At 45.8% G+C, this 17011-nt stretch overlaps 1 protein-coding gene across 1 annotated transcript in view; it reads right to left on the reverse strand.

Annotated features, from left to right (window-relative positions):
• Nucleotides 1-672: 672 nt before the first annotated feature.
• The window catches only part of POLR3A (RNA polymerase III subunit A), a 56142-nt gene continuing 39803 nt past the window's right edge, over nucleotides 673-17011 (reverse strand). The window contains exons 21-31 of the mRNA XM_006154897.2: nucleotides 16580-16693; nucleotides 10521-10607; nucleotides 10357-10439; nucleotides 9301-9471; nucleotides 8126-8219; nucleotides 7843-7935; nucleotides 6105-6269; nucleotides 5502-5666; nucleotides 5123-5254; nucleotides 2730-2862; nucleotides 673-1295 (exon numbers count right to left, since the gene is read on the reverse strand). Coding sequence (XP_006154959.1) covers nucleotides 1147-1295; nucleotides 2730-2862; nucleotides 5123-5254; nucleotides 5502-5666; nucleotides 6105-6269; nucleotides 7843-7935; nucleotides 8126-8219; nucleotides 9301-9471; nucleotides 10357-10439; nucleotides 10521-10607; nucleotides 16580-16693 — 1386 coding nt within the window. The 3' untranslated portion in view covers nucleotides 673-1146. The remainder of the gene's footprint in view (nucleotides 1296-2729; nucleotides 2863-5122; nucleotides 5255-5501; nucleotides 5667-6104; nucleotides 6270-7842; nucleotides 7936-8125; nucleotides 8220-9300; nucleotides 9472-10356; nucleotides 10440-10520; nucleotides 10608-16579; nucleotides 16694-17011) is intronic.

Raw genomic sequence — 17011 nt, forward strand, 5'->3', positions numbered from 1 at the left:
CACCACAATGGTACAATCACATTCTTGGGACCCCCTGCTGACTTTTCTTCTTGCAGTCTTGACATCTGTTTCTACTGTCACTGGAGATTTACACGGAGAGCCTGCTGATGCCAACTGGGCACATTCCCAGCTCTAGCCCTGGCCTACCTCTATGCAGGCCTCTTCCTTCCTCGGACTCCCTGGCTTTTGACCCCTTAGAGCTGGTGCTTGCCTGTACCATGTACCCCTCTCCTTCTGCTACTTCTGGGCACTTTTCTGGCCACACCAGCTCTGCAGCAGCCCGGAGCATTCTTTGGCACAGGCAGTGCAGGGCAGGCTAACATTATGCATCATCTCTGTGGATATAGACAGGCTCCAAGCCATCTCCTCCTACCTCCGCAGGCCTCAAAGTCCAGCAGGGCTTCTACAAGCCAAGAAGAGCGGATGTGGCTCTGGTCTCAAGGTAGAGCCCCACCACTCCCATGGGGGTCAGAGGTAGACCGAAACAACAGGTGCCAGTGACACCATGAAGGACGTTTAGAGCAACTGGGCCTCGTGACGGCCAGCCCAGTTACAGATGCGAGATGGTTCTATACACGTAACCAGTTTTTCCACTGATGCTTCAATGCTGACATGGTTTCTATAGCTTCTTGGTTTCAAAAGTAAATCAAAATAACAGAAATTACAAACCCCTTAAAGGAAACAAATAAATAATAGTAACAGTATTTACATGAGTATGTCACATTGAGAGATTCCAGCATGACTGAGGAATAGAAAATCCAGGTGCGTGGTCTGGCCTGTGTGGGCTTAGACCCAGCTCACGGTCAGGAGTGAAGATACCACTGGGAGCCTGGCTGGGATGCCTGACTGGAGTCTCTCTTCTGTCCAGGAAGGCAGGGTGGGAAGGAGGTGCTGAGCTGTCCACAGACTGGGTCACAAACAAGTAACAATAAAACTTGCTGCTCTTCCGAGCAGTGAGATATAGTCTCCTGAAAGGAGAACTGCTCCGTATCAGGGAGCCATTCCAGGGGGAGCTCAGGGGTTTTCTCTGACTGTTGGGACAGGTGGGAACACCAGGACTTCTGTCCCAGGAGCATGAAGTTCTATCAAGTCAGATGGAGACAGGACAGGGGGCCGAGGTCAGGAATGGTCCCCTCTCTCTTGAGACTATGTGACAAGGGGAATGTGGAATTCATTTGTGTCGAAGATCAAGGGCCTCTTGGGAGGGTTTGGGTCCCGGTTGGCCTTGTGGAGCAGCTTGAAGAGCCCGGTTCCAATGTTCATCGGGATTCCCATGATGATGCACTCAGACACCCCTGAAACCAATCGGAATCGAGATTAGAGGCTTCAGAACACTCAGGTGGGTTTTCAGGAGGGAAAGGCTATTGACTCTAGTGTCAGAAAACTGGAATTTGAGTCCCAGCTCCCTTCTATATCAACTGGTTGAACTGGGGCAGATCACTTTACTTTCTGCCTATAGAAGTGGGGTAGCTGTGAAGAAGCACAGGGTCAGCACTTAGTTCCTGGAAGAGGGGACTAGGGGTATTCTGTACCCTTGGGAAGGGCAGCCCACTCTCAGTCCAGCAGCTAGTTTAGCCCATTCTCCTCTCTCAGCTGAGCCACAGGCAGCCTGGGAGGGCCCTGCCTCTGGGAACACTCAGCTGAGACAGCCAGGATACCAACTGGCACTCTCCACTGGGGCTCTGGGAAGCCCTAAGTAGGCCTCACAGCATAAGCCTCAGAGAGCACAAGCCCTAATTGGAAACACTCAGCAGGAGGGCTCTTGCAGAGTAACAGGAGTAAGGGGGTGGTGCAGGTTCTTTGTCAGGCTTCACTGCAGCTCACAGAAGATGCAAATGTTGGCTTTACAGTAAGCTTCTGATTTTACAGTAAGCAAGTGACTGCTACATTTTAGGCTTTGTTCTAACAAGGAACTGGAAAGGCAAAGACCAAACTGAAGGCCAGCAAACAGTAGGGTTAACACTGGGTTGCTATGTGCTAGAAGACCTGGAGTAGGTAAGGAGTCATGTCATGCCCCCAAAGGGCTGATGGTGCAGAGGTGGCGGCAGGTGGGGGTGCTGCACTGCAGCAAAGGCCCAATTTCTGGCATCAGGGTTGGGGTGTGGGGTCTTAGTCCCACTGTCAGGCAGACTCGCTCTTCCCTTTGCCTTGGCCTTCCTATTTTCCTGGGTACCACATTCTCACCCTACTCCAATCTCTGCTGTTTTTTCTTTCCTTTCACTATCTGTATCTTAAAGAACTGTGTGGTATGTCTTTCCTTCCCTTGCCAACCCATTTGAAAGGATAAAGTTTGAATGCATTTAAAATCTTTTTGCATTGGGCCAGCACTGTGACCTAGTAGTTAAGGGTGCTGGACCCCACATGACTAACCATGATTCAAACCCTGGTCCCAGTAGGATGAAAAACATGCTAGGCATGTGTGCGTGTGGCCCCACAATCCCAACGGGGAGAGATGGAGAAGAAGGGACTGCAGGATGACCATGCCCCACTGAGAAGTGCTTTCTTCCTCTCCGACTCTCTGGTAAGAGCACGTGCCCTCTAGCCAGCATGCTTAAAAACATTTCTTTTTCTTGCATCAAAATAAACTCATATTTTAATTCCATTTTTCCACTTTTGAAGTCCTTTTGTGCACTCCAAACAAGACCCCACCTGACATCACCTATTTGGCAAATCTATAGGTTGTAAATGACATGGGCCTTTGATGCTGTTCCTAGAAATATCAAACCTACCACACACAGAGTCCTTCTGCCCGAAGTAGGCTGCGTCGAAGAGATGGTCAGCTGTCTTCTCAAAGGACGCCAGCATCAGCACACTCTCCTTCATCTTGGCCAGGCCAAACCTGGTGATGCCCAGGACTTCACCCTGTGTCAAGGGAGCGTCAAAGTGGTGCTACTATCACTTAAACTTGGAACTGGAGTCCCGTGCATGCCCGCTGCAGCTCACACGCCAGCCAAGCAGCCATTCCAGCTTTAAAGAGGACCTCACAGCTATCTCCCTGACTACTAGGTCCCACTTGGGCAGCTTGTCACAGACAGTGTGGATGGAGCTTTACATTCACACCTAGAGGCTTTGGAACAAAGAACTCAGACTTGAGAACTAGATTTAAGAATCTTGCTTTGAAAAGAGAGAGTGCTCCTGAGGATGTTTTATAATGGCTCAAAGAACAAAAAATGAAGGATTTAAAAGTGTAAAGTATGGTGGCATGGTGAAGGTTCTAGACTTCCGGCTGACCATGGTTTAAATCCTGAACCTGGTGGCTTGCTTTCTCACTTTCTTTCTCTCTCTGTGTGTTCTTTTTTAAAAAATGGTTCTTTAAAAAAAAAAAAAAAAGTCAGGATAAAGGGCCAGAAGGTGGTGTGGTGGTTAAGGTGCTGGGCACTCCCACATGGCCAACCATAGGTTGAGTCCTAGACCTGGTGGCTTGTTTTCTCATTTTCTCTCCTCTGGTCAAATTAAAATAAATGAATAAATAGATAAAATTAAATAAATAATTCTTAAAAAAAAGAAAAGTCAGGATAAGGGACCATCAGATGGCATAATGGATCCGTTGCTGAACTCCCACATAGTTGACTGTGGTTTGAGTCCCAGACCTGGCAGCTTAGGGCACATGCCAGGCCCATGTGTGTGTATTCTCAAGGTCCCAAAAGGCGAATGGAAGAGAGAGGACTGCAGCACGGCCACCTCCCTTAGGGTGTGATTTCTCACTTTCCATCTCTCCAGTGAATACACGCACCCTACAGCAAAAATCTCTCTCTAAAAAAAAAAAGTCAAGATAATACTGCAGATAAACTAATTAATGCAATTATAGTAAAATAATATATTCATATAAAATAAGACCAGAAAAGGACTTAAACCTGGTAGCCTCTCTTTCAGGGTGGTAAGAAACTGGTCAGTTCTCCCACCTGGGTTTCCATTTTTAAATTAAAAAAAAATTTTTTTTTAAAGGTTTTTGTATAGGGCATGTGTGCTCACCAGAGACAGAGACAGTGAGAGGGAAGGTGACAAATCACCGTCCAGGGAGGATGGGCATGCTGCAATCCCTTCTCCATTCTCTTTCTGAAATTTTAGGCACATATGTACACATGCCTGGCTTTAGTTTCAAGCTGCTGGGTCCAGCACGTGAACTGTGGTCGGCCATGTGGGAATCCAGCACCATAGCCACATCACCTGCTGCCTGCCCACCCACTCCCCAGGTTTCTTTCTTTTTAAAAAAAATTTTTTAAGAGGTTTTTGCTATAGGGCATGTGCACTTGCCAGAAAGAGACAGAGAGACAGAAAGCAAGAAATCACCCCCCAGGGGGGATGGCCACGCCACAATCCCTTCTCCTCCATTCTCCTCTTAGGATCTTGGGCACGCACGCACAAGTGCCTGGTGTGAGTTTAAGCCACCGGGTCTGGGATTCAAACCGCAGTCGACCACATGGGAGTTCAGCGACATAGCCACATACGCTAACTGCTGGTCCCGCACCCCCAGGTTTCTAAATCCATACTACCATACGTATGTGGGGAGTCATCATGAAAACGTGGTGCCCTATAGCATTGTTAGAGGCAATTCATTATTTGATAGGGAAAAAAAGTAACCCACAAACCTCAGGACACCTCTCCCTAGCTCCTACCCCATCAGATCATGTTAACACATTGTTTCCCGGGGCTGGCAGTTGGCATGGTGGTTGGGGGTGCTGGATTCCCACATGGCCAACCATGGTTCGAGTCCTGGACCTGGTGGCTTGCTTTCTCACTTTCCCTTCTCTCTCTCTCACTCTGTCCTTCTCAGGTCAAATTTAAATCAATCAATAAATGAAGTTAAATAAAATAATTCTTTAAAAAAACATATTGTTTCCCTGGGAATGGCTACAAAAAAAATTTGTGATGAATGGCTTAACAGAGAGAATCCTAGGCTTTCTAGGATAAAATTCAGAATAAGGACAAAACCCACATCCTGCTCTACACCTCACTCCACAGCTGGGTGTTGAGTTTGCCACAAGGAGAGCCCCAGCCAGCCCTCTGCTTTGGTGTCTGGGTGATGGTGATGGCCTGTTTTCTAGCTCAGGCGGTCCTCACAGCTGCACAGTCTACAATAATAACACGTCTCGGAGGTGCACAGCTGCCACCTCCTACGAACCTTGTAGGTCATCAGGTCTGAGAGCAGCATCACGTGCCTCCTGTCGATGCTCATGCCGTGGTTGACCATCGTGTACTGGATTTCATTGATGATCGTTGTCCGGGCAGCCTCAATACCCAGAGTCTTCTCCACCTACAGAGAACCAGGAATGAGTGGAAGCCACCACTTCTGAGATGCTACTGCAACTTCTCTCTGTTTCCTCTGTTGCCCTGCAAGTTCATTGCAAACCCATGTCTGAGAAATGAATTATGGGGTGTTTATTAGTGGTAGACCCAGAACGAATGGGTGGGTCAAAGAAATGTGCCAGGAACCAGCTGAGGATCTGCAGGTGGCATGAGGGAGACAGCCTAACTAGGGGACCTGGTGGGGTGGGCAGTACCTCATAGGTGTTATTGGAGGTGGTCTTGGTGCCCTTCACTCCGTGGGTGGCCATGACTGCCCGCAGGTTATCCCCTTCCACCAGAAGCTTGTACTTCTCCTTTCCGCTCTGCTCGTCGATGTGGATGACAGCTCTGGACACCTCTGGGATGCCCTGTACCACCACCTGGATTCGAGATAGAAGGCTTGAAACCCTGCAGTATCCATGGCCCCCACCAAGCTGAGAGCCTCAGAAACCTCAGCAGCTGCAAAAACTGGGTGTGTCATGCCCTGGGTTTGGTATGATGATCATCACTGGTTCTTGGCAGTGCTTATCAGTAACATACTATACCCAGGAGTCCCTGTGTACCATGCTGGGGGCTAGGGAGCAGGGTAGAAGCATGAAGACTGCATCAGTTTCATGACAGAGCAGAGAGGAATCTAACACGCAGGGCTGGTGTGGCAGTGCTAAGAGGAAAACCCTGACTGATTCCTTAGGGCTGTGGCCAAGAAGAAATACAGCACTGTTCTCAGTCTCCATAGTAACAAAGTCCTCAGGCCTCCTACTTCTGGGTGTTCACACCCCAGGTACATGCTGTCTCTCCATTAGCAGAGACTGTCTCACCTTGGGGAGATCCTCTTTCAGGAATTGCAGCACATAGTACATAGAGCTCTTGCTGTTCTCTCGGGGGGTGACGCACACTACAGCCTCTCCATGAACAGCCACGTCACCAGGCTTCACGCGGAGCTTAGATGTGCAGATGGAATACCGCACTGTCTCTGCATTCACCTGCAAGACAGACAGGCCTGAAGGTGTTGATTCAGTGTTTTTGACTTTCATTTCATACTGCCCCAACAAGAAGCCTTTTTAGTCATTCTTCCTCCTGATCGATCCCCACCATGACATTTTCTTTATTGAAAAAAATTAATTTGGTAGCAGGCATGTGCACTCACTAGAGAGAGACAGAAAGAGAGAGAAAGAGAGACAGAGACGGAAAGTGAAAAAACATGCTCCACAGGGATGAACCATACCACAATCCCTTTCTTCCATTTTCCTATCAAGATTTTGGGCACACACATACACACACATGCACCCAGTGTGTTTTTCAAGCCACTGGGTCTGGGACTCAAACCATATAACTGGCCATGTGGGATCCAACTGCCTTAACTAACACCATGCCACCTGGCTGGTACAAGAACAGCTTTTTTTTCACAGTCCCCCCAAATGAATATTTTCCCCAATGATAATTCATATTCATTTATGTCCACACGTACAGCCTCCATTGGAAGCCCTGGGGAGGCGGGAGACTAAGATGATTTAAGCCTGGTGGGGCTCCCCTTACTGACGTTACCATAGCTGTTTGTGAGCTATACACTCCAGGATGCACCATGGCTATTTTTGTAAAGGGGTTACAAAGCAGCCAGCAGGAGACAGGCTAGACAAATTCCCTGCCTGGAGAACTGGCTGCTAAATTTCTGAGTCAATTGTCACGTAAGCAACACTTGGATCTGAGACTTGAGAGACTGGAGAAATGTGTTTTAAGGACTAGCAGAGGTTTAACTACATGAGAAGAAGAGGAAGGTGCAAGAAGTTACTCAGTTTGCAGTAGGCAACACCCGCACCCTGAGTCTGCAAGAAAGGCTGATAATCTTTCACCTGTCACCTACCCAGAAATGCCTGTGTAAGAAGTTGGGTTCATCTAAAAAGATTACCCATCTGAGAGCATTTATGGACCCATCCAGCTACTGTGCTGGGTTCTGGGAACCCATGGAAGGGGCAGACATAGCTCATGCTTGGGTCCTCCCAGACAGTGGGAAGATGGAAAGGAAGAGCAATTATTGGAATACCACGTCACAAAAAACTGCACAAAATTTCAGAATGCTTTCTGAGTATCTTTGGCCGTATTTGTGTCAGGGTTAGACTTTGAAAGAGAATGCAGGGCTAGCAGATGGTGTAGTAGTTAAGGCACTGGACTTCCACATGGTAAACTGTGGTTGGAGTCCTGGACTCAACAACTTGAAACTCAGGCTGGCCGTGTGTGTGTGTGTGTGTGTGTGTGCCTGCCCAAAATACTGAGAGGAGAATGGAGAAGGGACTGCAGCATGGCTATCCCCACTGAGGGTGTGTGTGTGTGTGGTTTCTCACTTTGTCTCTGCCTCTGCAGTGAGTGCAGCAGCAAATAGGAAAAATTTCTCAGAAAAAGAAGAGTGAGAACATGAAGGTACAACAGAATCACAGGCAGACACCAACAGAAGCCTCTGCAATGCTTCCTCTGTCTTGCTTAGCTCTTGCCCTAGTTTACCAGTGTCTATCTTGGGACTAACAGGATGACTTCCTCTGCACATTTAATTGTGTGACTCACTTCCAGTCTCAGAAGCCTAATCCGTTCCAGCGAGAGCTTGATGAGAATAAAGCAGTCATCAGGAAGAAACACTTCTTCAATGTACTCTGAAATCTGTAGTGTCAAAAGATCAGAATGTTAATCAGTCACTTTCCCTTTCCCTGGGAGCACACAACTGCTTGCTGTTTCAAAGAGCTGAACAACGGGGACACTGCTGACTGGTTGATCCACTGCAGCTGGCTGTTAAACACCTTGCAACGCTGCTGATCTAGTTTTCTTGTTATCGAGAGGGATTTCTTCTTACCTCCCCCAAGAGGGTTTTCTCAATTCTCCCTTTCACGAGGCGAGCATAATCCGCGTCATCATCCTTGTCGAGCTGGGCTGTGATAATGGGAGTGCTGCGAGAAGCAAAAGGAGCATAATTACAGCACAAGGAACAAGCCTGCTGGACGCCTGATGCTTAGTGAAATTCAAGCATGATTTAGACTGCAATGTTAATAGCAATTGCAGTTTATTGAGCATTTGCTGTGCATCAGGCATGCTTCTGAGGGCTTTGCACAGGTTCCCGTTTAGCTCACTGTTTCTGGAATCCCCCTGACAATCTCATCGAAGATGTTCAGGAAATTCTCCCCTACACAGTGAGCCCTGCACCTTCCCCTTTGGTCCTAACAAGCAGTTTTGCCTGTTCTATCCCCTAAGTAAACTGTCCTTGGGAGATTACAACTTCCTGCAGCCCTTTCCCGCCTGCCATTACCTCCTCGGCAGGATTCCTCCAGCTCCTCCAGGCACTAGCCATCAGCTCCTCCTTCCTTCCTCACTGTTCTGGATGCATCCCCGACCCACCTAGAGGAAGCTTCCACCACCCTGGCTATCTGTACTTGTTGTTCTACAGCCAAGAGCAACTATCCTACACTGAAGGCATTTACTGTCCTCTTGCTAAGCGCAGCTCATTGGTGAAATCATGATGTTTGTTATCGAAGGCACTGTAGTGTATTTGTTCCTTATAGCCTCAGCTCAGCTACGGATCCTATCAGGAGTCACCAGGTCACAGAAAACAGCTATAGGCCAAGCAGCAGACATATCAGCCAGGCCTGTTTAGGCTTGATATAATGACATCAAAAGGATGAAATTTCCATAGACACATTGCGCCAATTTTCCTAGTCATTATTTAGAGTCTCTCTTTCATGTGACTTGAGGCTATTAAAAACCTAGTACTTCCATTTTGAGCATTTCCAGTTTTGACTTATTTTTATTCTACAGTGGCTTTTTTTGTGTGTGTGTTTTCTTTCTTTCTTTTTAATTTAAATTTATTTATTTAGATTAATTTAGAGTGGCCTTTTTAAGAAGCAAAGTATTATTAACCCAGCAAGCAAGGCTCCCTGAGTTTGAGACCCTCTTCCATTACGGTATCACAGGTATGTGCGTGACACAAGAATCAGAAGGTACGAGTGCGAGTAAGAGAAAGCCCGAGCTGTGCACCTGATGGCCTTGGAGGCATTGATGATCTCTTTGATCCGGGGCACTCCCAGTGTGATGTTCATGGAAGCTACACCTGCGAAGTGGAAAGTCTTCAAGGTCATCTGGGTGCCTGGCTCGCCAATGCTCTGGGCACACAGTGCTCCCACTGCAGACCCCGGCTCCATCTGTGCCCTAGAACGAAACGGAGGGTGAATATAGTGTGGTAAAGAAAAGTGCAAAAAAACTGCCAGGGAGAGGCTTCTGATTATTGCCTTTTTAAAAAAAACTTTATTTATTTATTTTAATTTGACCAGAGAGGGATAGAGTGAGAGAGAGAGAGGGAAAGTAAGAAAGGAAGTTGCCAAGTCCAAGACATGAACTGCAGTTGGCCATGTGGGAATCCAGCACTCTTAACCACCACACTACCTGTTCGCCCCTGATTACTGCCTTTAAAAAAAAAAACCTTTTTAAAAGAATTATTTTATTTAACTTGTTTATTTATTTATGTATTTCAATTTAAACAGAAAGGGACAGAGTGAGAAAGTGAGAGACAGAGAGAGAGAGAGAAAGTGAAAAAGCAAGCCACCAGGTCTGGGACTCAAACCACAGTCAGTCATGTGGGAGTCCAGCGTCCGTAACCACCACACCACCTGCCGGCCCTGATTATTGCTTTTTAACAGAAAAAATATAGATGCTGTTGGGGACAGGAAAGAACTGGCAATGGGCCGGCTGTATCTGATATAGAGGAAGGGCCCAGCACAGACCAGGGAAAGGTACAGACAGTGAACAGGATAGTCACAGAAGGCTGATAATGGATTGGATTCTGCATGGCTGATGGATGGTCCCAGCATACATTGCCTGGAGAAGATCTAGGTGGTCTGCTAGCAATGGCACTGAAGGAGACTGGTGCATCCAACCTAGTGACCCACTCGAGTCCCTAGATAAGAGGCGACAGAATCTGCTCAAATACTGGCAGTTAATAGTAAGTGGTGCTGGTGCAGGATTTTATACTCAGTGGGAAACAGGAGGGCCACGAGAGCCCAGTGCCCAGCAGTCTAAGACAATCAGCATCCCTACCTCATGTACTTGTCCCTGCAGGTCTCCAGGAACTTTTCTATCTGGGTGGGGGTTATCCGGTCCAACTGGTATAGCACACGGGGCTGGAAGAAGGCAAGCCAAGTGCTGAGTTAGGCCGACACCGAAATACCTCAGAGTCGTAACACATCTGCGAAGGCCGGTACCTCTGTTGTGCCGTTGTCGTTGATGCCGTATTTATCTCTGGTTTTCTTGATCTTCTCAGAGACTCCCTTAATGAATTTTTTTATTTCCTGAAATATTATACAACAAACATCAGTTTTATGTTTCTTGGTAGTTCAGATAACCAATTTAATAAACTTCAGCTAATATAGCAAATCCATCACATTTTAGTGTGGCTAAATGTAGAATATAAAGGACAGACGGATACTGGTTTCTAAAGAAAACTCCACACTGTCCACCCTCTAGACACATACTCCATTAAGTAATATCTATCTATACACACACACATAATATATATGCATATAAATAAATATAACTATTTTTTCTTATATAATCCAGAGTTTGTTTATTTTTAACACCCATCACGCCATGAATTCATAGGGAATAGGTTCCAGTAGTTCAGGCTCCTTTCCATTGGTTCTCACAGTGTGTTTCTCTGGGCAGAGCAGGCTGGCGCTTCAGTTGAACCCAGGTACCTTCCTCTTTGGCTTTGTTCTTTTTCTGATCATTTCCCTTCACACTTTAGGAAGCTATCTCTGCTCTTAGAATGCTTAATATGCTCAATACACACAATAATTCTCTAGGCAAGAATCTCGCCCTTAACTTGTTTGTTTACACAATGCCAACAGCAAGCTGGGTCACAATGTAGAGTTTTTCGGTTTTGTCATGGCGACATTTGTGGGGCATTTCTTTTTGAACAGTGCCCGTCTGCTTGATGTCTACAATATCACCTTTGTAGATCTGCATGTATGTTGCCAAAGGAACCACTCCATGTTTCCAAAAAGGCTCTGAGAACATATATCGGGTGCCTTTCCTCTTTCTCTTTGTGTTCATCATTTTGGTGAATTACTGGAGGATGGTGGTTCCAGCCAAAAGGCCAGTAAGGTATTATTAAAGCCTTATGCACTGCTCTTATGAGGACATATGCCGCCCTTCTGCACTGCTGTCCAGAGGCCTGACAGTGAGTGAGAGCTTTCTCTTTTGCTCACACCACATGGCCTATGTTCACATGGCTCAGAACAGGTCTAGCTACTGTATCACTTACACTTCTCATCTCTAGACTGACGAATTTTGAGGGTTTCTTCTGAAACTATTATGATCAAATTAAATACTATCACCTAAAGCATTGCGTTGTAAACATGGCATGCATTTCAAACACATGCTTTGAGCTTACTTTCCTTTCAAAGAAAATACCTGCCAGAAAACCCCAGCTTCTCTTTCTCTCAGGCCCTCTTTCTGCATCATACCCCATGCCCCAGCCTGACCTCCCCTTCACACACAAGAACAACTTTGCAAGGATTCTTGAAAACCACTCTCATGGGCAGATTTGTGAAACAAGAGGGTGTACTATTTCCACTGTACTTAAGAACAGTGCTTTAAGTGCTAGGATGATGACAAGATGGAGCAAGGATGAAAGTAAGAAATACTTCATATGGAGGATCAACAAGGCAGGTTACAGACCAGTAACTAAGTTTTCTGCTGTCACTCATAGGGGAAAACCTATGTGTTTTACAACTCACAGTGTGTCTGTGACTCATAAAAGCAGGCTCCGTTGATACCTTCTCTCGGGGGCGTTAGAGAAGCAGTCAGCATCCTGTCCCCAGTGGGTCAAACATCAAGTGCTATAGGACTGGGTCTTACAGCACTTATCAGGTGAGTGGAGAGCCCTCGGCTCAAGCCATGGTGCAGCCACAGCCCTCAGAGGCATCACACCATAGTCCTGGCGGTTGCTGATTACAGTCAACAGCTCTGGGCTGCTTTTCTTTTTTTTCCTTTATTTTATTATTACTATTATTTTTGGCTATAAGACATGTATGTTTGCTGTGGAGAGACAGTGAGAAGGGTATCACCTAGGGGATGGGCATGATACAACTCTTTCTCCTCCATTCTCAGCCTGAGATCTTGGGCACATATGCACATGTGCCCAGCATGGTTTATAAGCCACCAGGTCCAGGAACTTAACCGTGGTCAGCCCAGTGGGAGTCCAGTGCCTCAACCACCATGCCACCTGCTGACCCCTCACCTGGGGATGTTTTTAAGACTATGCTGAAAAGAAGACAGACTGCACTTTCCTTCAGCAACCTCCTGGAAATATCACTTCCCTCAATTGCTTTGGACAAATCATGGTGGCAGTGAGGCTGGATGCAGTCTATATAATTTCAAGTGTTCAGCTGCTCTGTTGTGGCTAAGGACTCACACACACAGGAAAAAAGTGGGCTGGCGGGACAGCAGACAGCATGGTGGAGGATAAGGTAGTGGGATCCTACATGTCTGACTGTGTAGTTTGAGTCCTGGACCTGGTGGCTTGAGGATCAGGTGGGGCACATGTGCCTGTGTGCCTAATAATCCCACGGAAAATGGAGACAGGACTGTGGCATGGCCACCTCCCTGGGGGGGTGTTTTCTCATTGCTACCTTCTCTTGGTTTCTCTTTGGTGGGTGCATGGACCCTATTGGAAAACTAAAAAGTAGGCCGACAAGAGTGGACTGCATACTGTGGAAGTGAAAAAACTCTGTAAGGTCTTGCTTCTTGATTCCAAGGCAGGCTGAGGAGGCCGCCGGGGAAAAGGCTAGGAGGCCTTGCCTGAAGTTTACTTAGTTTATTGCCAAAAACATCTAAAGCCTGAACTAGAAACCCACTTTTGCAAAAACACAAAACGATGAAGCACCCATAAAGAGCTTAAGACTTCCTAGCCCCATTCTATCCTAACCTTGCAAAAATAAACCTCATTAGCCTCCCATAGACTATGACCAATTTCTAGTTATAGTAGGTCCCCTTTCACCTGTAGGAGATAGGTCCCGAGACCCCTGGTGGATGCCTGAAACCATGGACAGTACTAAACCCTATTATGGGCCATTTTTTCCAATCTGATAACAGAACAGCTACTAAGTGACTAATGGGTGGGTAGCATATACAGCACGGATAAGCTGGACAAAGGGATGATTCACATCCTGGGTGGGATGGAGACGGACAATGTGAGATTTCATCACGCTACTCAAAATAGAGCCTAACTGAAAACTTAAGGATTATTTATTTCTGGAATTTTCCATTTAATATATTTCGACCATGGGTAACCACAGGTAACTGAAACTACAGAAAGTAAAACCGTGAATGAGGGGGGATTACTGCACTACCTCTTCTGAAAGGAAAACATTATGACTTTATGTTCTCTTGTTTCAATAGCCTTAAGCAGCTGTGTCCACATGGTCCATGGCTCGCATGCCTTTCCCAGTCAGTTGCTGGCCAGCTTGACAAGACCACCCTGTGAGGTGGCATGGCATTAACCCCTTCATCCTAGAGGGGATACAGAGGAGCAAAAAGGGTTTGGCCAAGGCAAAGTCAGAAACTGTCTGCTCTCTGAGCAGTGGTTTCTGTGGTGTCATCTCTGCCCCATGGGTGACCTAGAGGGGGAGGGTATTATTCCCTGACTGTCTCGTTATCGGGAACATGGCTTTCTCATTACTGCTTGTATTGGCCAGCTCTTTCCTCCCACTGACAAAGTGCAGAGAAACATGGAGGGGTTGCCCTGAAGCTTGATCATCATTCTACACAGAAAGGATTTTTAAGAAAGAACTTTGATTAATTTATAAAAACTTGGAAATTCTCAAGAGGGTCTTTTTATTTAAAGAGAAACTCTAGACTCACTAATTAGGAGTGTGAGAGCATATTATCAGAAAAAGTCAGCTACTGCAAACTAGAGGAGGTAGAAGACAGAGCTGCAGAGGGCAGGAGACAGTCTCTCCTGGGCTGGCTCTGCCCACGGCATTTATACCTGCTATACTCGGCAGTCCCTTTATGCAGTGTGAAGAACCTCTTCTACATTAGTGATTTTCACTAATCACTCATCGACTTGTCTGGCCATGGCTGGGTCCCTTAGAGAGCTCTTGAAAGCCCGCTTGGCCCAGACATTGCACCCTAACCGCTGGGTGTCAAAGGCTGTCTCACTTGTTGGCACAGGGAAGCTGGAGCAAGACTTAGGGCCAACCAGACCCAAGGGATTTTCATCTGGGAGGAACTCTGCCACACAGAAGGAGGAGAAAGAGCACACACCTAAAACCACCGCCCCCTGAAACACTGAAAAATGACACCTTTCAGTTGCCAGACCTTTCAGCCAATGGACAGTGGCTTTCCTGAAAGGAAAGGCTTTTCTTACAGAGAGGTTAGGGCAGATATTCTGGAAGTTAAGTTTAAAAAAAGGGAAGAAAAGCTCACTAGGCAGAAATGAAAACTGAAGCAAGCTACTAAGAATTCAGTTCAATCAACCCAAGCATACTAGAGGGAACTTACACCACAGCAATTGGCAGGCAATTAACCACATAATTGATTAACCAGTAGTTAGAGTCTCAGTCCACAGCATGTCTGCAAGCATGGGCAATGGCCAGTGGCAGGAGATAGCACTCAATGTCACACTTTGAGGCCTCTGCAACCTCAGCTCTGTAGAGGCCAGGGCCAGAGAGCATTTCACAGGTTCAGTCAAATCTATTCTGGCCAATGGATTTTAAACCCTGTAGACAAATATTGTAGCACCAGACTGTGAGCTACTGGAAGGGAAGGATATTTTGGTCACTTTGTGTCCCCAGGATCTGCATGTGTGGGACACATGGTAACGGCTAAACTAATACTCATTAAATAAATAATGCACTCTGACTTACAGTGGCTCAGCTTAGGATATTTTTTTTAACTTTATGATGGGTTTATTGAGGACGTAACCCCACTGAAGGTCAAGGAGCATTTGGACTTACGATGGTTTTACTTTCAACTTTTCCACTTTATGGTAGGCTTATTGGAGTATTACATGCATTACCAACTTAAAGTATTACTGACTTACAATGGGTTTATTGAGATATACATCATAAATTGAGAAACATCTGAACTGCTAGTCAGAAGGTCAGCTGTTAAACCTTATCAAAGACAAGAAAGGAACTGGTCTAAAGAGAAGCTGTGTTTGCTTCTGTCTCTGTCTACCATACTGGCCACGAGCTGCAGTGCTGCTAGAGACCACCCCTATGCTCTGCATTCACAGCATGCTCCACACGTTACCTCGTTATATTTTTCATAACCCGTCTCAGTTAAGGTCTTTGAGAATAAACAGAAAAAAAATAATCATAATCATGAGGAAAACCAAATTACGATTCTAAAACAGAGAGAGAGAGAGAGAGAGAGAAAGAGAGAGAGAAAACCTGAAGGGGAATAAATAAAACATAAGTAATCAGCCTAGCTATACTCTAGTTTTTAAACATATTAAAACCTGAAGGTCTCTTTTTCCCCTTTCATACCCTAACACACGAATAGGAGTGAAGAGCTTCCTGAACAAAAACAGTCTTATTTCAGCCTGGCTTACTATTTTAATTTTCAATATACTGAAAGGGGGGCATTCTTTCTTGGCCTGTTGATCTTCTGGTGCATTCGAATCACCAATCAGTACACAAAGGAAACCATTTACTGATTTCTGTATCCCTTTGCTTTTGATCAAAACTGTAATTATAAACATGAAAGAGCTGACTGAGCACGTCACTATAGTAAAAAAAAAAAAAAAAAACACACAACCAATCAACCAAAAAACCTCAAGAGAGTATTAAGGTAACAGCTCAATGGAAGAATAAGAAAAGACCACTTCAATGGACTTCTAATCCATAATACGATAAGAGAAGGAGCAATTGTAAATAAATGGTTTTTATACGACACCACTACTACTAACCAGTACTGGGATCTGGAATGAGGAAAGACATGGCCCACTGGATAAGAAAGTGGTGACAGGGATTGGGCTTAAATAAGATAGTTCTGCAACTAAAGCATTTTTTTCTAACAGGAAAATACTTGTGTGAAAGACACAAATTAAGACAGACGTGAGATAAATTATTCATGTTGGCTGGTAAGATTTTGCTTAGGCCATTTTTGAACTTTTTAACAAAGGAATAATCAAACATTAAAAAAAAAACCAAAACCATCAAACTCTGGTTTATCAAATCTACATGCCAGCAACTGGCAGAGTCCTTGGTGGCAGGTAGGCTGGGTATGACAGCCACCACCAGCAGCAGCTTACCTGCAGGAAGCTGTCCTGGCAGCAGAGGAACTCATTCTTCTTCATGATGGACTCAGTGGTCACAACCAGTTCGTTCTTACTGAGAGCAGGCTCACTCTGACACGGGAAGACTGCCTCGAGTATTAAAACAAAAAACAGCGTTATGTGTGTGTGAGCAACGGAGGGAAGAGGCAGCATTAGGTGAAAGAATTTATGAGAAATAAAAATGACTTTACCTACAGTGAGCTTTTTAGCAATCTAGGTTATCTTATTTTCAAAACAAACTCTGGACTCTACCTTTCATATGTAGGTGAGAATTAGATAAATAGATATTCCATCCTATACAAAGACTTCTGAGCTAGGGGCCGGCACGTGGCGTGGTAGTTAAAGGTGCTGGTCGACCATGGTTTGAGTCCCAGATCTGGTGGCTTGCTTTCTCACTTTCCTTCCCTC

The sequence above is a fragment of the Tupaia chinensis genome, unplaced genomic scaffold (genome assembly GCF_000334495.1).
Source record: "Tupaia chinensis unplaced genomic scaffold, TupChi_1.0 Scaffold000424_1, whole genome shotgun sequence".
In the NCBI taxonomy this organism is placed as follows: domain Eukaryota; kingdom Metazoa; phylum Chordata; class Mammalia; order Scandentia; family Tupaiidae; genus Tupaia; species Tupaia belangeri.